Source organism: Scyliorhinus canicula, chromosome 12 (assembly GCF_902713615.1).
Source record: "Scyliorhinus canicula chromosome 12, sScyCan1.1, whole genome shotgun sequence".
Lineage (NCBI taxonomy): Eukaryota > Metazoa > Chordata > Chondrichthyes > Carcharhiniformes > Scyliorhinidae > Scyliorhinus > Scyliorhinus canicula.
Window position 1 is genome coordinate 121,276,700 of NC_052157.1, and position 27,124 is coordinate 121,303,823.

The 27,124-nt window shown below is 50.3% G+C and overlaps 1 protein-coding gene across 1 annotated transcript; it reads right to left on the reverse strand.

Moving 5' to 3' along the window:
* Nucleotides 1-12,451: 12,451 nt before the first annotated feature.
* On the reverse strand, nucleotides 12,452-20,008 carry LOC119974995 (fibrinogen-like protein 1-like protein). Its single transcript, XM_038814417.1, has 3 exons — nucleotides 19,947-20,008; nucleotides 16,065-16,144; nucleotides 12,452-13,798 (listed from the first exon to the last, which is right to left on the reverse strand). The coding sequence occupies exons 2-3, from the start codon at nucleotides 16,138-16,140 to the stop codon at nucleotides 13,188-13,190; spliced, it is 687 nt and encodes a 228-aa protein (XP_038670345.1). The 5' UTR covers nucleotides 16,141-16,144; nucleotides 19,947-20,008; the 3' UTR covers nucleotides 12,452-13,187.
* Nucleotides 20,009-27,124: the final 7,116 nt, after the last annotated feature.

Sequence of the window (27,124 nt, forward strand, 5' to 3'; positions counted from 1 at the left end):
CTTCTGGCTCTATGTCCTCCCCAATCTCTGCGCTGCCTTGCTACTCAGCCTGTGCAACCTCCAAAGTCTAACCCTGAAGTTCGGCGGACCCCTACCACCCCTGACTGTGTGCGGTCCCGCGACCCTTGAGGTCGACCCACCTTCTCTGTTTGCAAACCCCACCGCGGATTGCAAACCCGTCGTCACCAGGAGCAGATGGTACAGTGCCCAGGACAGGACCTTCATCAGGTCGGAGGTCCAGCGGCTACTGTGGGAAGGCATCATCGAGGCCAGCAACAGCCCCTGGAGAGCCCAAGTGATGGGTGTGAAAACTGGGGAGAAACACAGGGTGGTCGTTGACTACAGTCAGACCATCAATCGTTACACGCAGCTCGACGAGTACCCCCTCCCACGCATATCTGATATGGTAATCAGATTGCACAGTACCGGGTGACTCGAAAGTGGACCTGAAATCTGCCTACCACCAGCACCCCATCCGCAAGGCGGACCACCCATACACTGCGCTTGAAGCGGATGGCCGCATTTACCACTTCTTTAGGGCTCCCTTCGGCGTCACTAATGGGACCTCGGTCTTCCAACGGGAGAGGGACCGAATGATTGACCGGTACGGACTGCGGGCCACCCTCCCGTACTTCGATCACATCACCATCTGCGGCCACAACCAGCAGGACCACGGCGCAAACCTTTCCAAATTCTGCCACACCGCCAAACTCCTGAACCTTACGTACAACAAGGAGAAGTGCGTGTTCATCACCAACCTCCGAGCCATCCTTGTGGCGCAAAATGGAAGCCACGCTTCCTCCCCTCAGCGCACCTCACCACAGCCCCACTCCAGGATGGTCCGTCCTCCCCTTGGTCCCACCCGGGGATGAAGATGAGGTCCACACGCTCCTGGAGTCACCGGCTACCCAGCCAGCGCCTGCATCGCCACCGGGTCTGCAGCGCTCTCAGCGGAGGATCAAGGCACCCAACCGGCTGAATTTGTGAACTTTCCCCAAAATGTACACTTTAAAATGCTGACATCCATGTAGCTAGTTTTTCCACCACCCCCGCTGGACTCTTTTTAACAGAGGGTGAATGTGGTAGTCACCACTATTTGTATATATCACATACCGTAAGGCTCCTGTACTACAGATTCGGGGGTAGATCCCTGCCTGCTGGCTCCGCCCAGTAGGCGGAGTATAAATGTGTGTGCTCTCCGAGCTGCAGCCATTTCAGCAACAGCTGTGGGAGGCTACACATCTCTGCTTAATAAAGCCTCGATTACTCTCTACTCTCGTCTCGCCGTAATTGGTAGTGCATCAGAGGGACAACTGAGGAGGTTGAAGGGGACGGTGTATAAATATGGGGAAAAAGCTAGCAGGATGTTGATGCACCAGCTGAGGAAACAGGAGGCGGCGAGAGAGATTTGGAAAGTAAAAGATATAGGGGGCGAGTTGGTTTTGGATCTGGCGAGGGTGAATGATGTGTTTTGGGAGTTGTACAGTGGATCGTATGAATCGGAACCCCCAGCTGGGGAGGAGGTTATGAAGCAATTCCTGGGGTGGGGGGGGGGAGGGCTGGAGTTCCCGAGGATAGATGAGGGGTTGGTGGCGGGTTTGGGAGATGGAATTAGGCTTGGGGAGGTTATAGACGGGTTGGGAGCAATGCAATCAGGTAAGGCGCCGGGACCTGACGGATAGCCAGTTGAATTGTATAAAAGTTTTCCAGGTTGCTAGGGCCGCTCCTGGTAAAGAATTTTAATGAGTCCAAGGAGCTGGGAGTGCTCCCCCCCCCCCCCCCCAAACGTTATCGCAGTCATTGATTTCCCTTATTTTGAAGCGGGATAAGGGTCCGGAGAGTTGTGAATCGTATAGACTGATCTCCCTGTTGAATGTGGATGCTACATTGCTGGCAAAGATCTTGGCCATGAGCATAGAGGATTGTGTCCCGGAAGTAATAGGGGAGGACCAGATGGGATTTGTGAAGGGAAGACACCTGACGTCCAATATTAGTTGGCTCTTAAATGTGATAATGATGACAGTGGAGGGGCGCAAGATCGAGGTGATGGTGGCTATGGGTGCAGAGAAGGCCTTTGAACGGGTGGAGTGGAGGTACCTGTGGGATGTCCCGGGAAGGTTCGGGTTCCGGCAGGGATTCATGGATTGGGTCCGGTTGCTATATCGGGCACCAATGGCGACTGTAAGAACCAACCGGCCCGGTCAGAGTATTTTAGTCTGTGCAGGGGGACAAGGCAGGGGTGGAAAACTCCCCACTACTGTTTGCCCTGGCCAGAGTGCCTTTGGCAATGGCGCTGAGGGCTTTGAACATTTGGCGAGGGATAGTGAGGGTGGGGAGGGGGGGGGGGGGGGGTTGGGGGGTGGGGAGGCATAGGACCTTGCTCTATGCGGATAATTTGCTCCTGAATATAAGGCCTGTAAGGGGTGGGGATTGCAGGAATTATGGAAATACTGGAGGAATTTGGCCGGTTTTCAGGCTACAAACTAAACATGAGCAAGAGCGAGGTCTTCGCGATCAAGGCAAAGGGGCAGGGGAGGAGACTGAGGGAGACGCTCTTCAAAGTGTTGGGGAGGGGTTTTAGGTATCTGGGAATTCAGTTGGCAAGGGACTGTGGTCAGCTTCATAAACTAAATTTAGGCAGGGTGATCGAGCAAATGAAAGGGGTGGGACGTGCTTCCGCTGTCATTGGCGGGGAGGGTACAGACTGTGAAGATGACAGTCCTCCCAAGATTTCTGTTTGTGTTTCAGTGTCTCCCAATCTTTATTCCCAAGGCATTTTTTAGGAAAATGAACGCGGTAATGTCAGGTTTTATATGGGCTGGGAAAGCCCCGCGGGTGAAGAAGGTCCTCCTTGAGTGGGGGCATGGGGAGTGGGTTTGGCCCTTCTGAACTTTATCAATTATTACTGGGTGGCTAATATTTTGATGGTTAGGAAGTCGGTAGTGGGGGAAGCGTTGGTGTGGGAGCGGGTAGAGGTGGCATCTTGTAAGGGCATGAGTCTGGAGGCTCTGTTAACAGAACCTCTGCCGTTCTTGCTGGCTCGGTACCCTCCAAGCCCAGTGGTAGTGGCAGCCCTGAGAGTGTGGGAGCAATGGAGACGGCACATGAGACTGGAGAGGGCATTGGTGTGGTCACCAATCTATGACAATCACCGGTTCGGACTTCTGGTTGCGGTAATGTGGAGCTAAGCCGCCGTTCGGTAGCTCCCGCTATTTTTGGACTTTCGGGCTCTTTTAAGGGCCCGCGACGGCGCTGATTTGACTTTTCCCCGGGTGGGAACACAGCCACTGTGCTCAGCAGCCGGTGGATGGGCTGGTGCGAGGCAGAAAAAAGAAGATGGCGGCGGGCGGGGAACCGGCAGCGTGGCAGCAGTGGGCACGGGAGCAGCAGGAGCTGCTTCAGCGCTCCTCCAGGGAGCTAGAGATTTGGGAGTTGGCACAGGGTAGGCATCAGACAGATTGGGGACCTCTTCGTGGATGGCAAGTTCGCGACTCTGGAGGAGCTGGAGGGGAAGTGGAACCTCCCCCCTGGGAACGCTTTCAGGTATATGCAGATCAGGGCATTTGTTAAGCGGCAGGTGGCGGAGTTTCCGCGGCTGCCGCCAAGGGGGGTGCAGGATAGGGTGCTCTCGGGGACGTGGGTCGGTGACGGGAAGATCTCGGCAATTTATCAGTTGATGCAGGAGGAGGAGGAGGCCTCAGTAGAGAAGCTTAAAGCGAAGTGGGAGGAAGAGTTAGGGGAAGCGATTGAGGATGGTACATGGTCGGACGCCCTGGAAAGGGTGAACTTGTCCTCTTCTTGCGCACGGCTCAGCTTGATTCAGCTGAAGGTGCTGCATAGGGCGCACAGGGGCAGCACGATAGCATGGTGGATAGCACAAATGCTTCACAGCTCCAGGGTCCCAGGTTCGATTCCGGCTTGGGGCACTGTCTGTGCGGAGTCTGCACGTTCTCCCCGTGTGTGAGTGGGTTTCCTCCGGGTGCTCCGGTTTCCTCCCACAGTCCAAAGATGTGCATGTTAGGTGGATTAGCCATGATAAATTGCCCTTAGTGTCCAAAATTGCCCTGAGTGTTGGGTGGTTTTACTGGGGATAGGGTGGCGGTGTGGGCATGGGTCGGGTGTTCTTTTCAAGAGCCGGTGCAGACTCGATGGGCCAAATGGCCTCCTTCTGCACTGTAAATTCTATGAAATGACAGGGGCCAGGATGAGCCAGTTCTTTGGAGGGGAAGACAAATGCTGGAGGTGTTCGGTAGTCCCGGCGAACCACACCCATATGTTTTGGGCATGTCCGGCCTTGGAGGGGCTTTGGAAGGGGGTGGCGGGGACTTTGTCTGAAGTGGTCGGATCTAGGGTCAGGCCGGGCTGGGGGCTCGCCATTTTTGGGGTAGCTTCGGAGCTGGGAGTGCAGGAGGTGAGAGAGGACGGCATTCTGGCCTTTGCGTCTCTAATAGCCCGGCAAAGGATTCTGTTACAGTGGAGGCCTGGATGAACGACATGGCTGGGTTCATCAAGCTGGAGAAGGTTAAGTTTGCCCTGAGGGGGTCGGTACAGGGGTTCTTTCGGCGGTGGCAGCCCTTTCCCGACTTCCTGGCGAAGGGGTAGAGGGTGGCCAGTCTCAGCAGCAACCTGGGTGGGGGGGGGGGAGGGGGGGGGGGGGTACAGGGGGGGGGGGGGGGGGGGGGTTCGGGGCTGGTTAAGGGGCTTTGTTTTTGCGATGGTGGCCTTGTTATTTTCTTCTTTCTTGTATTGTTGTTTGTTATTATTATTATTTTGTTTTGGTGGGGGGGGGGAGTTCTTTTCTTGTTTCGGTGTAGAACCACACCTTGTTTACTTTAACTTTAACTGTGGGGAGAAAATATGTTGTTGAAAAACTTGAATAAAAATTATTTTTTTTAAAAAGACAATCACCGGTTTGCTCCGGGGGGGGGGGCTGAACAGGGGCTTTAGGAGGTGGCAGCGGGCAAGGACTGAAAGATTTGGGGATTTCTTCATTGAGGAGGGTTTCCTGAGCCTGGAGGAGCTAGAGGAGGAGTTGAGTTGCCGGGTGGGAACGGATTTCGGTACCTGCAGTCACGGGACTTTGTCTGGAGGCAGGTCCCAAGCGGGAATGAGGGCCTCACTGCCTTCCGGACTTGCCGGACTCTTGCCACTGCCTGTCCTCCATCTCCAGGTGGACCTGCGGGTTCGCCCCAGCATCATCCTCCAGCCTCTCCTCGTCCGTGCCTCCTCGTCCTCCTCCTCGATGGCCACATGCTTCTCACCCTCCACCTCCAGCATGTCATCCCGCTGCTGTGCCAGGTTGTGGAGGACACAAAGCGGGCAGCCAACTGGGATGGGGGCTGCACTGTAGTGCACCACCAGAATGGTTGAATGAGGAGAACAGCATTTTGCGGAGCCCGATGCGTCGCTCAATGACAAACCTGGTGGCCGCATAGGCCTCTTTGTATCAGGTCTCCGATCGGTCACCAGCCTCTGTCGTGGCATCATTAGCCAGGTCCTCAAGAGCCAACCGGCCATCCTGCAGTGGCCCTCGAAGAGGCTGGGGATGTCCGACTGTGCCAGGATGTAAATTTTGTGCACACTCTCCGGGAAGTGTACACACATGCGCATGACCTTAATGTAGTGGTCACACACGAGTTGATGACGTAGGACACTCCCAGATGGCCTGGTGTGCACAAGACGACATGCGTGCCATCTATTACCCCCTTGGCCTGTGGCATCCGGTCGATGGTGGAGAATCCTGCAGCCCGGACATCTTGTTAGGCCTGGTTCATATCAAAACTTATATAGTTTTCTGCCCAGGCAAACCAGGCATCCATGTTTCAGCCATGCGGCCAGACACCTCTGCAGTCACTGGGAGTTATGGATGATGGGTGGGTCAGGCAGGCTGGGTTGCCCCCAGAACAGGACCACACGGTTCAGGGGTTGGACACCCACGGTCCAGGGATTACACACCCATCTCTCCACTCTCTAGCCCAGGACATGAGTGGCCACCACCCTGCTCCGCAACCTCACCCCGACTGAGCCTGGAACAGGGAGCAGAAGATGCAAGTTCTTCACTCGAGGGTGAGCCCAGAGATCTACACCTTCATCGAGGATGCGGACGATTTCGAGGCCGCGATGGCCCTGTTGAAAGGATACTACATTCACCCAGTAAACCAGGTCTACACCAGGCATCTGATAGCAGCGAGGCAGCAAATCCCCGGGGAATCGCTGGAGAAATTTTACCGCACGCTCCTGGTGTTAGGTAGGAACTGTGACTGCCCGCAAGTTTCAGCCAGCGACCACACAGAACTTTGGATCCGGGAAGCATTCGTTGCAGATATGCTGTCCTCCCAAATCCGTCAGCGGCGACTAGAGAAAGAGACACTAGGCCTCAAGGAGGCACAGGCCCTCACCAGCTCCCTGGATGTGGCCTCCTGAAATTCCCGCGCTTATGCCCCGACTGCGTGGCATCCCTTGGGCAGCGTGGAACCCCCCCGCGGCTGACTCCGATGCATCCTCCATCCCCCCACAAGCTTGTGCTGCAAGACTGCCAGGCAACCCCAGGGGGCCCCGCTGCTATTTTTGCGGGCAAGCCAAGCACCCCCAGCAACGCTGCCCGGCCCGCTCATCCATCTGCAACGGGTGCGGCAAAAAGAGCCATTTCGTGGCAGTATGCCAGGCCAGGGTAGTCGCCGCGGTCTCCGGGGGCGAACCGGGATTGCCACCCCAAGTGTCTCCATGAACCACGTGCGGCCAGTGGACGCTGCCATTTTCCTTCTCCAGAGCCACGTGCGGCCTCCAGGCACCGCCATCTTGTTCCCCAGGGACCAAGTGCGACGGATGGGCGCCGCCATCTTATACACCCCCAGCCATGTGCGACCAGTGGGCGCCGCCACCTTGGCTGGAGTCTCAGGACCCCGATTCGTAAGACCACACACCGCCTGAGGAAAACATCCAACTTTTGCCACGACTTGCCTCGGTGACCCTGGACCGGTCTCGGCCCAGAACACTCTCAACTGCGACAACGACCGTGCTCATCAATGGGCATGAAGGATCCTGCCTGATCGACTCCGGAAGCACAGAGAGCTTCATACACTCCAATACGGTAAGGCGCTGTTCTCTTCTCATCCACCCAGTGAGCCAGAAAATCTCCCTGGCCTCCGGTGTATGTGGCTGAAGGCCTGGCGGGCCTCTGCCGAGATCACTCTGTAGAGATCAAAGGGTTCTGCGTAGCGAACCTCACGGTCCAAGGAAGGGAATTAAAAAATTTCCGGCTCTACGTCCTCCCTCACCTCTGCGCTGCCATGCTCCTAGGGTTAGACTTCCAATGTAACCTCCAGAGCTTAACTTTTAAAGTCGGAGGCCCTCACTGTCTGCAGCCTCGCGACCCTCAAGGTCGAGCTGCCCTTCCTGTTTGCAAACTGTTGGAACCAACAATTCTATGGACACGTGCTTGGAGGATTAGAATAGCGGTTTTAATATACTTACAACAGAGCCAGCCTGTTAGCCGTTGAACTTTCTGTGAACTGGCTGGCTGACCCTGTGGCACGGATCTTTATACAGAAGCTCCAGGGGGAGGAGTCCTGAGCGGAGCCAAGGGAGGAGCCCAGTACAAACTCTCAAGTACTCCCAGAGCTACTCCCCCCTGGTGGTCAGGTAGTGCAACTGCACTTACAATATTGATACATATATACAGATTATAATACCGTGTGAATCTCATTCACCACATTCATCCCCTGCGAAAAAAATCGAGTCCGGCGGGGGTGGTGGCTCACAGAGTTAGTCTGTCCGGTGGACGAATTGTTCGTTTCGATCTGCGGAGCACCGGGGTTGCAGCCTCTTGCGGTGGCTGGGTGGGTGTTGAGAGCTGGGGTACGATGGCAGACTCCGGGGCGGGTCTCGTCCAAACTTCATACACCTCTGGCTCGACCGGAGACTGGGGGCGTGGGGGCGGGCTGGTGCTGGCGCGTGGAACCTGTGGGGCGAGCTTGCAGAATCGGGGGCGCGAGGGGGCGGCAGCATAGGGAACGGGGTAAGGGGTTCCTCAATGGGGTGGGGGGGGGGCTGGATCCAGCGGGTGCCAGGTCCCGAAGGGACACTGTGTCCTGGCGACCGTCCGGGAACTCCACGAATGCGTACTGTGGGTTGGAATGGAGGAGGTGCACCTTTTCAACAAGGGGGTCAGAATTGTGCCCCCTGACGTGCTACCTCAGGAGGACCGAGCCTGGTGTCCTCAGCCACGGAAGTGAGACCCCCGTGGAAGTGCCCCCAGAAAATATGAAGAGCCGCTCGTGAGGGGTTTGATTTGTAACTGTACAGAGGAGGGATCTGATTGCGTGGAGCGCGTCTGGGAGGACTTCTTGCCATTGGGAGACTTGGAGTTTTCTAGACCGGAGGGTCAGTAGGACGGTCTTCCAGACCGTCGCGTTCTCCCTCTCCACCTGCCCGTTCCCCCTGGAGTTGTAGCTGGTGGTCCTGCTCGAGGTGATGCCCTTGTCGAGCAGGTACTGACGCAGCTCGTCGCTCATAAAGGACGAAACCCGGTCGCTGTGCACGTAGCTGGGGAAACCGAACAGGGTGAAGACACTATGCAGAGCTCTAATGACTGTGTGGGAGGTCATATCGGGGCATGGGATGGCAAAAGGGAATCGGGAGAACTCATCGATGATGTTGAGGAAATAAATGTTTTTGTTAGTGGAGGAGAGTGGCCCTTTGAAATCGATCGCAAGGCGTTCAAAGGGCCTAGAAGCCTTGACCAGGTGGGCCCTGTCTGGTCTATAGAAGTGCGGTTTGCACTCTGCACAGACCGGGCAGTCCCTGGTGACCGCTTTTACCTCCTCGTTGGAGAAAGGCAGGTTTGGGGCTCTGATGTAGTGGGCGAGCCGGGTGACCCCTGGATGGCAGAGGTCCAAGTGGATGGCTTTCAGACGGCTGATCTGCGCGCTGGCACATGTCCCGCGGGATAGGGCATCCGAGGGCTCGTTGAGCTTCCCCGGTCGATATTTAATATCATAACTATAGGTGGAGAGTTCAACCCTCCACCGAAGGATTTTATCATTTTTTATTTTGCCCCTTTGCGAGTTGTCAAACATAAAGGCAACCGATCGTTGGTCGGTGATGAGGGTGAACCTCCTACCTGCGAGGTAGTGTCTCCAGTGATGAACAGCCTCCACGATGGCTTGCGCTTCCTTCTCGACAGAGGAGTGTCGGAGTTCTGAAGCGGATAGGGTACGGGAGAAAAATGCAAAGGGCCTCCCTGCCTGATTTAAAGTGGCTGCTAGAGCTACCTCTGAGGCGTCACTCTCAACCTGAAAGGGAGTGGATTCATCCACCGCCCGCATGGCTGCTTTGGCAATGTCCTCCTTGATGCAGCTGAAGGCCTGGCGCACCCCAGCAGACAGGGGAAATCGTGTGGCCTTAAAGAGTGGGCGGGCTTTGTCCGCATATTGGGGGACCCACTGGGCATAGTATGAAAAGAACCCCAAGCACCGTTTGAGGGCCTTGGGGCAATGAGGCAGGGGGAGTTCATGCGGTCCGGGTCTGGGCCCAGGACTCCGTTCTCCACGACGTAGCCGAAGATGGCCAGTCTGTTTGTGCGGAAAACGCATTTCTCCTTGTTATAAGTGAGGTTTAATTTCTGTGCCGTCTGGAGAAAACGGTGGAGGTTGGCGTCGTGGTCCTGCTGGTCATAGCCGCAGATGGTAATATTGTCCAGATACGGAAACGTGGCCCGCAGCCCGTACTGGTCTACCATTCAGTCCATTGCTCGTTGGAACACCGAAACCCCGTTAGTGACGCCGAAGGGAACCCGGAGGAAATGGAAGAGGCGGCCATCGGCCTCGAACGCCGTGTAGTGGCGGTCCTCCGGGCGGATTGGGAGCTGGTGGTATGCAGACTTCAGATCCACCGTGGAAAATAGCCGATAATGGGCGATCTGATTAACCATGTCTGCAATTCTGGGGAGGGGATACGCGTCTAGGAGCGTAAAGCGATTTATGGTCTGGCTATAGTCGACGACCATGCTAAATTTTTCCCCGGTCTTGACGACCACCACCTGAGCTCTCCAGGGACTATTACTGGCCTCTATGATCCCCTCACTGAGCAGCCGTCGGACCTCCGATCGGATAAAGACCCTATCCTGTAGGCTGTATCACCTGCTGCGAGTAGCTACTGGTTTGCAATCTGCAGTGAGATTGGCGAAGAGAGGAGGGGGGCGACGCGCAGCGTGGCTAGGCTGCAGATAGTGAGTGGGGGCAGGGGCCTGCCGAAACTCAGGGTGAGGCTCTTGAGGTTGCACTGGAAATCCGGGCCTAATAAGAGTGGCGCGCAGAGGTCAGGCAGGACATAAAGTTTAAATTTTGAATAACTAGCGCCTCGAATTGTGAGCGTAGTGACGGTGCGTCCTTGGATTTGGACTGAGTGGGAGCCCGAAGCGAGGGCGATAGTTTGGCTCACAGGAAAAATAGGAAGCGAACAGCGTCTTACCAGCTCTGGGTGTATAAAGCTCTCGGTGCTCCCGGAGTCAAAGAGACATGGCGTGCTGTACCCTCCACGCTTCAGAAATCCGCCATTCCTCAGTTGAAAAGGAGGCCCAGGCCATAGTAGAAGCTGTGCGGCACTGGAGGCATTACCTGGCCAGCAGGAGATTCACTCTCCTCACTGACCAACGGGTCGGTTACTTTCATGTTCGATAATGCACAGCGGGGGAAGATAAAGAACGAAAAGATCTTAAGGTGGAGGATCAAACTCTCCACCTACAACCATGAGATCTTGTATCGTCCCGGGAAGCTAAACGAGCCTCTTGATGCCCTATTCCGCGGCACATGTGCCAACGCACAAGTGGACCGCCTCCGGGCCCTCCACGAGAACCTCTGCCACCCGGGGGTCACTCAATTCTTCCATTTCATTAAGACCCGCAACCTGCCCTACTCCATCGAGGAGGTCAGGACCGCCACCAGGAATTTCCAAATCTGCGCGGAGTGCAAGACGCACTTCTACAGGCCAGAGAAAGTGCACCTGATAAAGGCTTCCCGTCCCTTTGAATGCCTTAGTATGGACTTCAATGGGCCCCTCCCTCCACCGACCGCAACACGTGCTTCCTCAACGTGACTGACGCGTATTCCCGGTTCCCATTCGCCATCCCCTGCCCCAACATGACAGCAGCCACCGTCATAAAAGCCCTCACAGTATCTTCAAGCTGTTTGGTTTCCCCACCTACACACACAGCGATAAGGGATCCTCCTTCACGAGCGACGAACTGCGTCAATTCCTGCTCAGCAAGGGCATTGCCTCAAGCAGGACGACCAGTTACACCCCTGGGGAAATGGACAGGTAGAGAGGGAGAACAGAACGGTCTGGAAGACCATCCTACTGGCCCTACGGTCCAGGAATCTCCCAGTCTCCCGCTGGCAGGAGGTCCTCCCCGATGCTATCCACTCCATCCGGTCACTGCTGTGTACCATGACCAACCAAACACCTCACGAATGTCTCCTTGTCTTCCCTAGGAAGTCCTCCTCCGGGACCTCGCTCCCAACCTGGCTGGCAGCTCCTGGACCCAACCTGCTCCGCAAATACGTGCGGGCGCACAAGTCGGACATATTGGTCGAGAGGGTCCACCTCCTTCACATTAACCCTCAATACACCTACACGGCATACCCCGATGGGCGACAGGATATGGTCTCCCTACTTGACATGGCATCCTCTGGATTCCCCCCCCACATCCCGACCACCAACCCCACCCTTCCTCCCACCGGCGCACCCCACAGCCGCCCCCTTCCCAGGTGGATCGGTCCTTCCACCGGTCCCAGCTAGGGGCGATGAAGCTGCTGAAGAAGCCAAAGCCACGCTCCCGGAGCCATGGATGCCCTAGCCGGCGCCTGCATCGCCGCCGAAGCTACGACAATCGCAGAGGACGACCAGGACCCCCAATCGACTAATTGCTTCATTATGACTGTAAATAGATACGGTAAATAGTTGCGGCATGTAACGAGGCAAAACACTGTGCTAATGTATACCGGGTACCACCATAACCTCAACCTCTGCCACTGTATAATGTGAGACCAGCATCCCCGCTGGACTCTATTTTAACAGGGGGTTAATGTGGTAGTCGGTATTAAGGGTATTACGGTACCCTGGATATTGCTGTAAGACCATTGGTGTGGGAGGTACCTGAGACTGCTATATCATTGGTGAAGCCTGCCTGCTGGTTCCGCTCAGTAAGGCGGGGTATAAGAGCCTGTGTCTCCCCATCAGCCACATTCTGTATCTGCACTGCTGGGGGTAACATCTAATACAATAAAGCCTTCAATTGTCTCCAATCTCGCTTCTCGATTTATTGATCGAGCATCACACACCAACACTGATAATGTCAGTTATGAATGGAATTGCTTAAATCTGTGAACTGTTGATAACACTTGAGTTATTTCATGGCAAAATCAGGCAGAAAATGCTCAGAGTTTTAAGCATATAATTGCAATTGTGAATTTATTGAACAAGATCACAGTCATCAAACATGCACTGATTATTAAAATACAACAGGTTTGTAAACAGCAGAAGCAGATATACGGAATTCTCTCTGGATTAGAATTCCATGCTAGCCCCGGTAGAAACAACCCCAAATGCCAGTCAGTGAACTCTCCCAACACAGTTACACATTGTGGTACGTTATTTTACAGACTGCAAACAAGTTCACATGTACTTCAGCTGTATATTGTCCTGCATTAGAATTTTGCAAACAGTGATTGAAGTGTGAAAAATATCGAGATTGTCCCAGAATTATGTAAATCTTTAGCACCCTGAACTAATTGGACGCTCTCAGGGAAACTGATTAATTTCATTCTGCAAAGATTAGTCAGGGCCCAGAGAACCAATATATGGGTGGGAGAAATGAGGAATATTGTGATGCTGAGAAGTAATGGTATCTAGGTGAGATAGCATGTATGGGGGTAGTAAATGCATCTGGGACTAGGAGAGCAGTGAGTAGTGAGGCAAATGGATAGGAGGAAGAGGATATCTAAAAGTAGAACCCTTGTGGGATTAATTACCTAGCCATACACTTGGAGCTAGGAATGAAGTGGATACTGCTCACTACTGGCATTTTGGAATAATGGAAACAATTAGATTTCTTCTGTGTGATGTGATGTCCATGGCCACTGAATAAATAGGAGTGACCAACAAGCCAATACCTTTCCTTGAAGTCCCAATTAACAGGTTGGTTGAATCATCATGGTGACTTTCTTGATGTTAATTCCAGACCAGTATGGGTACTTTCTATTCAGGTACGCACAACCACAAGCATCAAACCACCATCCACCACGACTAGCAGCACAAGAACCTCGGAGGCTATCATTATCTCTGTCCTTTGTGGAAAAAGGCTGGTTATCAATCAGTGAATTTCTAAGAAGCCGGGTCATTTGGTCAACAACATTCCCAGAAAATGTGCCAAGCCTGATTGTGTACTTCCCTCCCTCAGGTTCTATGAAAAATGAGGAATACTCGGCATATTTAACACGATTTCCGGTGTCTCGAAACTCTATTCTCAGTTTGTACCTATTCTGTTTGGTTAGAAGGTAGATGTACTCATTGCCCAGCCAGAAATCACCCAACACATCACCAAAACCGTATTTATATGTGGTCCAACTTTCTTTCCAGGTGATCTTGCTGAGTCTGCTGCCACGTTGAATCACTGTCCAGCTAGAATTGCCTCTCATGACACAGTTGACCACAAGTGGAGGGGATCTTTGAGGCTGAATGACGTAAATCCCTGAAGTAGCCCTTCTGTTACTTCGTTTAATTGCTGTGCAGTCACGTGGCACTGAAGGCAAACAAAATCATGGCATCAATTTTAATCCATTCACTATAATCTTGCATAGACACAGAGAAGCTGGTAATAGCATTTATTCTTAAATGAATACAAAATAAAAGAGTCTCAACTGTCCATCTTTTCATAAGAAAAGTCAAGGATAAAGAAAGGCCTGTAAGTTTTTTGACACATATCATCTGGTACCCAAACTTACTCACTCGTCTCTGATATATTTACCTGTACTATTTTGCTGGGTCACAGTTCCATGTGTTTACCTCTTTCTCGAAAGCAATTAATTCTAATAACTATTTAAAACTGTTTCCCACTCACTTAAATTACTAACAGTATGTTGAAGTAATTGGGCGTGATCTAACAGCTGCGTCGCACTGGGCATGGATCCAAGCAAGTCAGTTAGATCACGGGAGATGTCGATATCAGGAACCGTGCCAGGCGCTGATTGGCTTCCGATCTAACTAGAACTCTCGTTGACGAAATCAGGATCCCGCCGCAACATGGCGAGAAATCATTAATCACCAATTACGGTCAATCTCCATCCCATTTACGGGAAGAACCCCCTATCGAATGACCTCCCATGATCTAACTGGCTTCCCAGAGAGTGGTCACACAGGGGCCTTTAGCCCACCTAATTTAAAAACGTGAAGGTCACGCAATTGCTGCTGTGGAGATCGGAGAAGGTAATAAACCATCTTGGAGATCGGACAATCAGTCGGGGGAGGGGGAGGGTGCTGGCGGCGTGGCACCGAGCTGGGCCTCAGCACTGGTGACATCCCTGCGGCCAGAGGGTGGGTATGTGGATCGGACAGCAGACCTGCGCCAGGTCCAAGTAATATTCAGCGTCTGGGGTCCGATGCCTAGGAGCACCTGCTGTGACCAGGGGTACGTGTGTAGGGCGGATTCCCCCTAGCGTAAGCAGCTTGTTGGATAGCACCCTGAAATCGGGAAGCATAAGGGTGTGGGAGGCTTGGGGCATTTACGGGATGGAGGCCATAGCAGATTGTCGGTCTCTCCTCGTCTCCGATGCTTTATAGATATCACAGTCTGAATGATACTGCAGACCCCCGCAGCGGCTGCCCTCACAGTGGCCAGTGGCCAGACGCTGGAGAAGGCGATGACAGCAGTGTCAACAGAGGCTCAAGACAGCTCATGTGCAGGGGCCGCCCCTCAACCTGACGATCCAGCCGCCCATCAGGCCAGAGAGGGGGAGGCAAGCGACAACCCATGGTGCACCAGAGCCACTGGTAGTTCGAAGAGATGTCAAACATCAGATGCTGCAGAAGGCTCCACCTCAAAAAGGGGATGGAAGCTGCTGCTTACCATGCCTTGCGGCCTTTGATGTTCCTGCCGGGCATCCCCTGGAGGACATGGGGGACAGAGGCCAGTCGCACATGCCTCGCTGTGCCACCCTGTTCCACCCACTGGCCCCGAGATGCACCATTGTCAGAAGTGGGGGGGGGGGGGGGTGGAATCGGGAGAGTTGATAACCGCCGTCATCGCCCTGTAGGGAGGTTTCAGGTTGGCCTCAAGCACTTTGTCTTTCTGTATGGTTCCCATCTGTATTTTGGGCCAACTTCCCCGCAGGGACAAAGGGAAGGCATCGTTGGGAGGGGGTGAGGGACGATGGCATGGGTATCGCTGCTAGCGATGGCTGGGGTGCGATGGTGGGTGCCAGGGTGTGCTGGGCCACAGCTGCAGTATTGTGCTAGGGGGATGTGGTGCCATCTGCAGGGTCATTGGGGGGCAATCAGGGTGGCAAGTGGAACCACGCTGCCACACTTTGTAATTTTTCCATTGGATCGCACCCATAATCAGGGTTTAGCTGATTTATACCTCAATGAGTTTTTCCCTTTACTAACTGATCTTTAGACTGTAGAGATCTAAACTTCCTTCCCAGCGCATTCCTTTTCATTGGAAGCGGGCTTGTTGATCCTCTCTCCATCCAGTTCAGCAGATGTATTTGTTTTTGTGATCTGGGACTAGAACTATATTAGCAGTAATGTGAACATCATTCTCGGTAGGAGATTTCAGGATATGAGTACAGTAAGAAGTCTTAGAACACCAGGTTAAAGTCCAACAGGTTTGTTTCAAACACGAGCTTTCGGATCACTGCTCCTTCCTCAGGTGCTCCGAAAGCTCGTGTTTGAAACAAACCTGTTGGACTTTAACCTGGTGTTGTAAGACTTTTTACTGTCCACACCAGTCCAACGCCGGCATCTCCACATTCAGGATATGAGTGAGAGGTCGTGATGTTGATTCCTACCTGCTGAAATTGTTGCCACTGCAAATAAGAGGAAGAAACCAATCTGAAAGAGGGTTCTTTGCTCCATTTTCCCCATTCTCCTGGGAAAAAAAGAGATCATTCATGAGACCGTGGTCAACGTCACTTTTTCAAAGACTCAAACAGAAAGTGAGTTAAAATCCACCTGTGACAGTAAATGAAGTACATAAATAGCATCATCAATATATACTCTCCATCTCTAAGTTACTTGTTGAGCTCACTGTGACTGCTTCCACTTTTCCTAATGATTGTTCATCTCCAGCAAAGGTGGCTGTCACAGCATTGTTCTCTCTGCAATCTGAAATCTTGTACATGTCCCAGAAAGATTAATATAATAATAATAATAATAAACATGCTCAAAGGCTTAGGATCAAAAGTCCATGGTTTTCCTGGCCCACTCTCACCATATTCTAGCAGAAGTGTGGCAGATAAGCCCAAAATATACCTTGGGTTACATGACTTTTGACCTTGCCCCAGAGTTTCACTGGCACTGTGGTAGTTGTCTGGAACAAGGTCTTTGATGCAGGAAACGCTGGGGTTTGGGGTTGGTCTACCCACATCCTTGGCTGCTAAGAGAACACGATGAGTAGCATGAAAACTTCAGGCAACCTAGGCACTCAGTGGTGGATTTAGAGTTCACTATGTGGGGGCAGGTTTGGGGTTGCTGCAAAATAATATTGCTGAGGAGACCTAGCAATCCTCTCCCACAGCCTGGCAGTTCCTTGCTTTTTAACTATTATACTACTGTGGCACCCCCTCCCTCCCCCTTCAGGCCACCTCACACCAGACAATCTATCTTTCCTTCTTTTGTTACAGGTTCTACAGTTCTAACACATTGTCCCTCCCTTCAGTTCTGATAAATAGTCCATGGACTCGAAAGGTTAACTCTGTCTCTCTCTTAAGAGGTGCTGGCAGACCTGCTGCGGTTTTCCTGCGTTCTCTGTTCTTGAATCAAAGGTACTGCCTGTCGTAGGGTCATACACTTTATTGTGAGACAAAGTTTATGTGTCATCAATAATTAAACTTTATGCCACTGGTAGCGCGGGGGGGGGGGGGGGGGGGGGGGTGCGCGCGGGGGAGGGCGTGGGGAGGATTTTCCAGGGGGGATTTGTTGTGTTATAATTTAAAATGTAGTAGGGGTAAATGTTTCTATCGAAAAATTTCAATAAAAATTATTTAAAAAAAAAAAAAATTAAACTTTATGCCCAATCATGCACCAGTACTTCAAAAATTGAAATAAAAACAAAACTTGTAGAAAAACTCAGCAGGTCTGGCAGCATCTGTGGAGAGAGAAATGGGGTAAATGGGAGTTTAATAGACGACCTTCTTCAGAACTGGTGGCACCACACTGAAGGAGGCAGATAAAGAGGGTGATCCTTCGACTATGTAGGCTGATGGAGTGAAAAGTGAGGACACTGTATTGGTTCCAAGAGGGAGGTATATGATGAGAGCAGAAGTGCACAAAGTGGATTAGAGACATTTGAGGGCCCTGTCAACCACAGTGGGGAGTGTTGTTGGTGGGGGGAGATCTGGTGGCGGTAGTACTCGTGTGAGGAAAAAAGAAGACATGCTGGAAGTGCCGTTGTAGAAGGTGGCACTAGATCATGTGTAGGTGTTCAAAGAGCTTTCAGAATTGAGCCAGATTAAGAGTGCAAAGTAATGATTGTCTATTACTATCATACAAAAATCAACAAGGAATGCGACAATTAAGGTGAAAGAAAAACTCCAAAACCTATTTGAACAGAAGGCGCAGTAACAATTGCTGCATGTTTCACTTAACATTGTCAAGGTGAGATAGTGAGTCCAGCAACCAATGAATAGAAAGTCATATACACCCCGACTCAGTTTATACCTAAGAAACATTGGTATTTTCATTTGCCCTCTTCTTTGCTGTTATGGAGTATTTTAATAGTGTTTTAACAAGCATTTCCCTATTTGATTAATTGTATGGATGTCTTTAACAAAGTGTGCATGTGCGTGTGCCATCATCGTTTGTGCAGGTTTTCAGATTAGCCACGAGGAGCTTGTGTATAGTTGTGTTTAGCTGCTGCCGGTGTCTGAAGCCAAACTGCATTATTGCCTCAATATTTTTAAAGGAAAGAAGAATTAACTTTTGCACTGCGCTCGACCACCTTTCTTGTGGTCAAAGTAGCACAATTGTATACACTTTCTCTCTTTGCGAGGCCCCATTCCCAGTGCAGAGCTGCTGAATACCTTGCTGCACAAAAATGCCCTTCTAATGTTCAGCGACTTATCAGTAGCATGCTGTCTGTTGATACTCTGTAGACTTGGTTCTCCTCACATTAGAGAGGTTTGCATTGCATCAGAGTAACTCAGGATTACTCAGTCACGTGAGTCTCAATGCAGCAGCATGCTGCTTTGTTGATGTGTATTTAAACCAATATTCAGAGTTTTGCTCAGGATGTTTGTTACATGGCGACAGTCTTGACTCACCTGCTGGTTTGATGGAGTATATTAAAACTTTCATTTTTAAAGTTTACCTTTAAAACGATGCCAATTTACAAGCCCACGTGTTGTCAGACTCTTTTCTCGGTGATTTCACATCGTTTGCTAAAGTTAACTGTTCCATCATTGCCATGTTTTATACAGTATAACCAATACAGAAATTATTCATATTTATACAGTCGAATGCCTATAAACTTCAACTCATCAGAAGCTTTGCTGTCCCTATATTAATTCACACCACATCTGATTCATCCACTACACCTGTGCATGCTGACCTACTTTGGCTTATGCTCCAGCACTGCCTCAATTTCAAACCCCCCCCCCCCCCCCCCCCCCCCCCCCCCCCCCAATCCAACCCCACCCGCTGCACCAACATCCATCACTCTTTCCCTTCCTCCCTATCTGAGTAACCTCCTCCTATCCCACCATCTCCAAGATTTCTATGGCAACCTCCCATTTCCATTGTTCTAATAGTAATTGTTTCAGCATTGGCAGATGTGCCTTCAACTGTTTAAGCCTAAACTTTAAAACTTCCTCTTGAGCTCTCTTTCCTCCTTTAAGATACTTTTCAAACGTAACTCTTTGACTAAGTTTTGGACCCCTGTCCTCAGATCTTTATGTGTGGTAGGGTGACAAAGGTGTCAGATTTTGTTTAATCATATTCCTATGAAGCACCTGTTCTGTTAAGGATATATTAATATGTCAAAGGCACCATATAAATGCCTGTTATTTTTGTTATTATGCAGATTAAAGATCTCTTTAGCATATGCTTTCCAATAATTAAGTATCTCATAACTATATATCATATATTAATTCACTATAATAACTCAGTAATATTACTTTCTATATAATAATGAGATGACTATTACTGTCAAAGTATAAGCCTATAATGTTACCTCTTCTATCTAAAGAAAAAAAATGTATTCACACCAACAAGCACAAAGCAATTCATGTCATACTGGCACAAAATGTGTGGATCACAATTTAGAACTGCCTGAGAACATTTCTGTAAATCTTATGGGCAGCATGGTGGCACAGTGGTTAGCACTACTGAATTACAGCACTGAGGACCCGGGTTCGATCCCAGCCCTGGGTCACTGTCTGTGTGGAGTTTGCACATTCCCCCCATGTCTGCGTGGGTCTGACCTCCACACCACAAAGATGTGCAGCGTAGGTGGATTGGCCATGCTAAATTGGAAAAAAATTTGAAAACGACAAAACAAAAATTCTGCTAATCCTTAATCTTTAACATGGTTTGCAATTAGCTACCCTGCAGGCTGGAAATGTAATGCAGGGTCGAACCCGAATCCAGTACCTTTAGACTTGTTACTGTACAGCAGGTTGTGAATTAACAGCTCAGAACAACAAGCAAGGCGACAGACAAAGAGAGTTACTTACACTGTGAACAGGTTTCCAGTCACACAGAGTTTGGAAGGTGCACCGTACTTTAAGACGTTGGGTGATGTATGTTATAGTGATATGCTTGTGACGTTTAATAGAGGCGTTGACATTCTTTCAAACACCTGTCAAACAGGCTTCCCAATAACATGATTTTAATGTAACATTTTATTAAATTTTCATAAAGGTAAACTGGGGAGAAGGGTACTAGGAGGAAGTTAAATTGGGGGGAAAAGGCTGCTTTACTGAATCTGATCGTTGAAGTAAAAGTGCATGAAGACTAAATTGGAGCTGAGATTTCTGCACGATGTTTGAACCATATGTTTTCTTTTGGTCATTAGTGTCTGATACGCATGGAAAATTAGTTACTTACTTGAAAGTCTCCAAATCTGACGACCAATTTTATAGAATCTCTGTTGACCCAATATGTGCTGTACTCTCTCTCCCTTTATGGAGCTCATGTAAGTCCAGAGTTTGGCAATAACCAAGTCTTCAGGGCCTGAATTGTGTGTGGTACTGCGGGAGTTTAGCTAAAACTGTGTGGGTTATTAACACAGAAAATTGGGAAGCCTCTTCTGCGTGGCATGGTGGCACAGTGGTTCGCACTGCTGCCTCACAGCTCCAGGGCCCCGAGTTCAATTCCGGCCTTGGGTGGCTGTCTGTATGGAGTTTGCACTTTCTCCCCGTGTCTTTCTGGGTTTCCTCCGGGTGCTCCGGTTTCCTCCCCATAGTCTGAAGATGTGCATGTTAGGTGGATTGGCCACGCTAAATTGCCCCTTAGTGTTCAAAAGGTTCAGGTGGGGTTACAGGGATAGAGTGGAGGCGTGGGTTGAAGTGGGGTGCACTTTCCAAGGGGCAGACTCGATGAGCTGAACGGCCTCCTCCTGCACTGTAAATTCTATGATTCTTGATGATGCAACACAAACCATCTTGCATCCGGTGTTTGGTTTGCAGAATTTCTGAAACCAGTGAGAAATATCCCCACCCTCAGTGATAGATCTACTTTCCATTTCCCATGAGTTTGTTGAGTTACATTGGCTGGTCAATCATTATTTCTGCCTTGGAGTGCTGCAGATATGACTGACTCTGGTGTTGGTTAGTTACGGGGTTTTGACTTGATTCATTCATTTATTGCTAGCCTTGTCAGTGTGGAGCTCATCTGATCCTGAAAAGTCTCCTTGTTTTCCACTGACTCCTCTCCTCTCCCTAAAGGGTCTGAATCTAGTCTTCCATTTTCCAATGTTCATTTCTCATTCATAAAAAAACAATAGAAATCTCTGACTGTAGGATTGTGGTCATAAAACCTATTTGAATACTGACCATAGTGGAAACCTCTTCTTCAGGACTCTATCCTCTTGCTCCATGAAGTCCCAGCATGATGCAGCGAGCGATGGAAATGTTGCCCTGCTGCAGAATGGGGTCATGGGAGAAACTTGAGGATTGTGGGAATAGCGAATATGAATTTGGTTCAAGTCAGAGCTCATTTTTCCACATTATAATAAAAGTAAACCAAGGTTTGAAATGCTGGCTGTCTGCAATAACATAACATGAATAAATTGGCCATAAGCCAAGGATCTTTTTCACTCATAGTTCCATTTTAAACATCTGTCAGGGGGCTGCAATCTAGCCAAATAGAGGCAAAGAGGTTGCCAAGATGGGGGTATTAAGCTGAAATGACAATTTAGTGAGCACTTAATGTGAGACACCATCTTATTGGATAAAGGAGTTGAAGCCAGCATATCGAACAGCCACCCAGAGGCTTTTTAAACAGCTGGTTGCCATGTAAAATGCCTGTCCTGTTAATAGTCTGCATGATGTTTTGGTGGATAGCACTCCATCTAATTTCCTCAGAAAAATGTAATGAACAGCATCGACCGCAAGCCTTTGAGTTTGACAACTGTGAAAATTTATGAAGTATTCTCCTTCAATTTGGCCACCAGGAGAAATTTTACACTATTCTGCACCACCATGCAAAACAGGATCCTCAACACCTGAACTACCACAGGCCTCTATCCCAGTGAAGACCGGAGTCAAGCAAGGCTCCACTGTTTTTCTCCATCTTCCTTACTACAATACTGCATCTCACCTTCAGCAAATTACCCACAGGCCTGAAGTTAGTTTGCAGAACAGACTGGAAATTGTTTAACCACTGTCACTTTCCATCCAAGGTCTTCAGCTGACTAATAGCCTCTTGCCCTCCTCAATGACCCAACCCTCTCCACATCCTTGAAGCCCACTGGCTCTCAGCCAACCACCTATTTAACCCAAAATGCCCTTGCCCCATCTGCAGCCTCCCCGCCAACTCCATCCAAGCTCCTATTAATGGTGGCACAATTTCAAATAAACATGTATTACCTCAAATCCAAAGGGACAAACTCAATGCTTGCAGGCAACCTTTAAATAACCATGAAACCAGTGCGACAGGTTTCCCATGTGCTGCTGACTTAGTCTTGAAAATAGGATATAACTTGAAAAGTCTTTCATATGAGTATCATAGAAAGCAAACGTATTGAAAATTGGAACCTGCTACCCACTGCCACGGGGTCCCAACCCACGGCTGCTACACCAATTTAATCTCTGTCTCAACCTACCATTGGGGAATTGAAATATCAACTCCTGCCTAGTTGAGACCCGCTGCCCATCACTTTTCCCACTCTTACCGGCCGCATTAAATTCTGCCCTACTTACATGATGCGGTTCCAAAATGAGACATTCAGGGGTTCTCCAGGGAAATACATTTGTCCCCATACAATTTCCATTTCTTCGGAGATGACAAACAAATGCGAGCTGCCCAGTTTGAAAAACAAGTAATGATCGAACTACTGCAAGATTGGACAACCTGGCAACAAATGACATTGGGGCAGAGAAGTGAAGGAATATGTGTGTGTGTAGTTGGCAACAGTTCACCCACAATGGGTGGAACTTGCCGTTTTGGTAACAAAGTGGCTTCGCGGGTGGATTCCATGGCACGTTTCCTGCTGGTAGTGGGAAATTATGCCAAATTTCACGCTCAGAAGCTAATTAATGCTGCATTGGCGAGTATCTCCCCAAATCATTTGGGAATTGATTTGTCCATCCCGCCATTACCAAATGGGTTGGGCATCTAAGCATTATATTTAAACACCACCTGAGCACACACACACCAGGAATCACACTTTCCTCACCTTTCTGGCCTGGGAGGCCATTGCAAATTAGGTCAGTATAGCTGGAAACCACCCCCAAAATGCTATCCAGTGCAGGAGGAGGATGAATGATCTCGTCCTCTCTGCCAGGGTAAGTTAATCTTCAGCTCACTACAGTATCACACTCTCATCAGGGCATCATGCACTCAAAGGGCTCCTCGGGGATCTCACATAACATTAGTGGGGGCCACATATCACCACAGATTGTCTCAAGGATATTTTCACTCACCACCATCTCATCAATCATGCTGCACAAACTCCACACGCACGGGAGGCTTGCATGTTTCCCAACTCTGCTCAATCCCTTCTCCTCATATTCCTTCTTGTTGTCTTCATGCTAAACAAACTTGCCCACAACGGGAAGGCGAGATCCTGAGGGGAAGTAAAGATCAACATCTTCCAGCAACTGGAGTACGGATGAGACCTCACTGAGTTGATCACCTCTTGACATTCAGAGTGAGTGATATGAAATCTTCTATTCTGCCTACGAATGAGCTAAATCTGTCTTCTCTCTCTTATGGACACCACCAGGTACCCAACCCACTTCAGAGGAGGAATCTGAGGATCCTGAATAAATTCCATCACTGCGTTCACTTACAGCCCCCCCCCCCCCCCCTCCCCCCGCCCCGCCCCGCCACCCCAGAGACAGTGAATCATGTTTCTAAATCAGGCCATTGACACAATGCTGGAGATACGATGGAAAATCTGACTGAGACATTGGAGCGAAATATGGAGGAGTTCTTCTGAATTTTGTCTGATGCCATGGCTCTGACATGAGAACGCCATGGGAAGGGTGACGGCCAGCCTTGGGCACGTTGCTTCGGCTGTTTTGCCGGATCAGTGCTCGGACCTGAATTCCATGGCTATAGTTATTAGTGGGATTCATCAATGCCTAGGGCAAGAGATGGGGCAGAGCACTTTGGCCTCAATCTAGGTGCCCTCCTCCTCAAGGAGCCAGTGAGGGGTCCTTGGGCACGCACGGGGAGGAAAGAGCGTCAGTTCAACACCCCGAGGGCCTCCCACACAGGACACCCCACGGGTGTCATCACTGACATCAGAACGTCGCCCTCAGCGGGCTGCCCGCACCACAGCTGCAGATGTCGAGGCTGCACCCAGACATAGCATTAATGTGGGGAAAATTAAAACATAATGACATAACCTCTGGGCTAAAATATCACCCATTCTGCCAGATATCTTCCCCAACAAAACTGCCTTGGAATTCCCTGGGTACCCCAACTGAGCTGGTGGACAGGAATGTCAACAACATCTTCTATGAAGCAAAATTGGCTCATAAACACGTTAAAAAAATATCCTGAGGCAACAGGAAATTATGATAAATAACTTTCCAGGTAGATAATAGATGCAGAAGAATACAATATAGTTTATTGATTCAAACCTGAAAATACCAGTAGATATCCTGCAGCATTTCTTGCAGGTATTTCAGGAACTGAAACCCATTTGCTGTAAGTGATTGACTATATGGCGTGGGAGTGTAAGGTTGGCCACAGTCCACCCATTGTTCAAAAACAAAATGATGCCTTTTTGAAACAAATGTTGAAGCGAGTCCAACTATTACATGTCTATTGCTGCTGAAAGATTTAGGGCCTCATGGATTTATTTTTAACTCATGGAATGTGGGCACCTCTGGCTCGGCCAACATTTATTGCCCATCACTAATTGCCCTTGAGAAGGTGGTGGTGAGCTGCCTTCTTGAACCGCTGCAGTCCATGTGACACAGGTACACCTCCAGTGCTGGTAGGGAGGAAGTTCCAGTGAAGGAACGGCAATATATTCAAGTCAGTATGGTGAGTGGCTCTGAGGGGAACTTGCAGGTGGCGGTGTTTCCATGTAACAGCTTCCTGTCTTCTTCTAGAACTTCTAGGTCGCAGATTTGGAAGGTGCTGCCGAAGGAGCCTTGGTGAGTTTCTGCAGTGTTGATGGTACACATCGCTGCCACGGTGTGTCCATGGTAGAGGGCGTGGATGTTTGTTGGTGGGACGCCAATCAAGTAGGCTGTTTTGTCCTGGACCGTGTTGAGCCTCTTGAGTGTTGTTGGCAAGTGGAGAATCTTCCTTTACACTCCAGACGTGTGTGTTGTAGATGGTGGACAGGCTTTGGGGAGTAAGGAAGTCAGTTACTTGCCGGAGGATTACTAGCCTCTGACCTACTCTTGTAACCATAGTATTTGTATGACTAATCTAGCTCAGTTTCTGATCAACAGTAACCCAGAGGATGTTGAAAGTAGGGGATTCAATGATGATAATGCTGTTGAATGTCCACGGGCAATAGTTAGAATCATGCTTGTGGGAGATTATTTCTTGGCACTAAAGTTGCTTGTCAGTTGTCAGCACAGGCCTTGATATTGTGCAGCTCTTGCTGAATTTGGCCATGGATTGCTTCAGAATGTGAGGAGTCACAAATGGTGCTGAGCATTGTGCAATCTTCAGCGGACATCCTAACTTCTAACCTTATAATGGAAGGAAGGTCATTGATGAAGCAGCTGAAGATGGATTGGCTTGGACATTACCTGCAGTGCCCTGGAACTGAGGTGATTAACCTCGAAAACCACAATAATCTTCCTTTGTGCTGGGTGTACTCCAATCAATACAGAGTTTTCCCCCTGATTCCCATTGACTTTTTTTAATATGGTGCCTTGATGCCATATTCCTCATACTCCTGCCTTGACATCAAGGTCAGACACTCTCACCAGATCTCTGGATGAACTCCACGTTTGACCCAAGGCTGTAATAAAGTCAGGAGCTGAGTGATCCTGTCAGAACCCAAACTGAGGGCGCGATTCTCCCAAAACGGGAGAAATCGTAAAGCTGCCGTAAAACCCGGGTGGGTTTTACAGCAGCGCGCCCCTTCCCGACGGGGGACCGATTCTGGTCCCCGGTCGGGGCTAGCAGCCCGACGCCGTAGGCTCCGGCAAGATGGGCTTAACGAAAATCGTTAAGCCCGCTTGCCGGAGTTAGCGCCGGCTGACGCGTCATATGACGTCAGCCGCGCATGCGCAGTTTGGGAGACTCCAACCCGCGCATGCGCGGGTGACGTCATCGCGTTTTTGCGCGAAACCCGCGCATGCGCGGGTCGGGTTGCCCCTCAGCCGCCCCGCGAATGGATACTGCGGGGCGGCGGAAGGACAAGTAGTGCGCGGGCATCGGGCCCGCTGCCCGCGATCGGTGCCCACCGATCGCGGGCCCATGGCACCCTTGGCACGGCCGTGGTACGGCCGTGCCAATCGGTGCCATGGTTATTAATAGCGAGTTTGTGACGCCGGTTTTACGAACGGCAAGACCAGGTGTGTTTGCCGTTCGTAAAAACGGCGGAAAGGGCTGGGACTTCGGCCCATCTAACAGCTGAGAATCGCTGCCGGCCGTAAAAAAACGGCGGCAGTGATTCGGGTCGGGACTTCGGCGGGGGGGGGGGGGGGGGGGGGAGAATAGCGGGAGGGCGGCTAAAATGTCGGGAAGGCCCTCCCGCTATTCTCCCACCCGTCGTGGGGGCGGAGAATTTCGCCCTGAGTTTCAGTGAGCAAGTTATTACTGAGCAAGTGCTGTTTATTAGCATTGTTGATGACACCTCCCATCACTTTATTGATGACCGAGAGAAGACTGATGGGGTGGTTATTGCTTAGATTAGATTTGTCCTGTTTTTTGTGTATTGGACAGACCTGGGCAATTTTGCACATTGCCAGGTAGATGCCAGGGCCCATAGCCATTCCAGTATCCAGTGCCTTCAACCATTTCTTGATATCACGGCAAGGGAATTCGGATTGGCTGCAAACTGTTGTGTGTGATTTTGAGGACCTCTGAAGGAGGGTGAGAAAGATAATCCACTTGGTACTTCTGTTCAAATGTTTCAACCTTATCTTTTGCACTGATGTGAATCATTGAGGATGGGGTTATTTGTGGAGCCTCCACCTATTGCGATTTGTTTAATTGTCCGTCACCTTTCTCAACAGAGTTTAGATCTGATTTGTTGGCTGTGGGATCA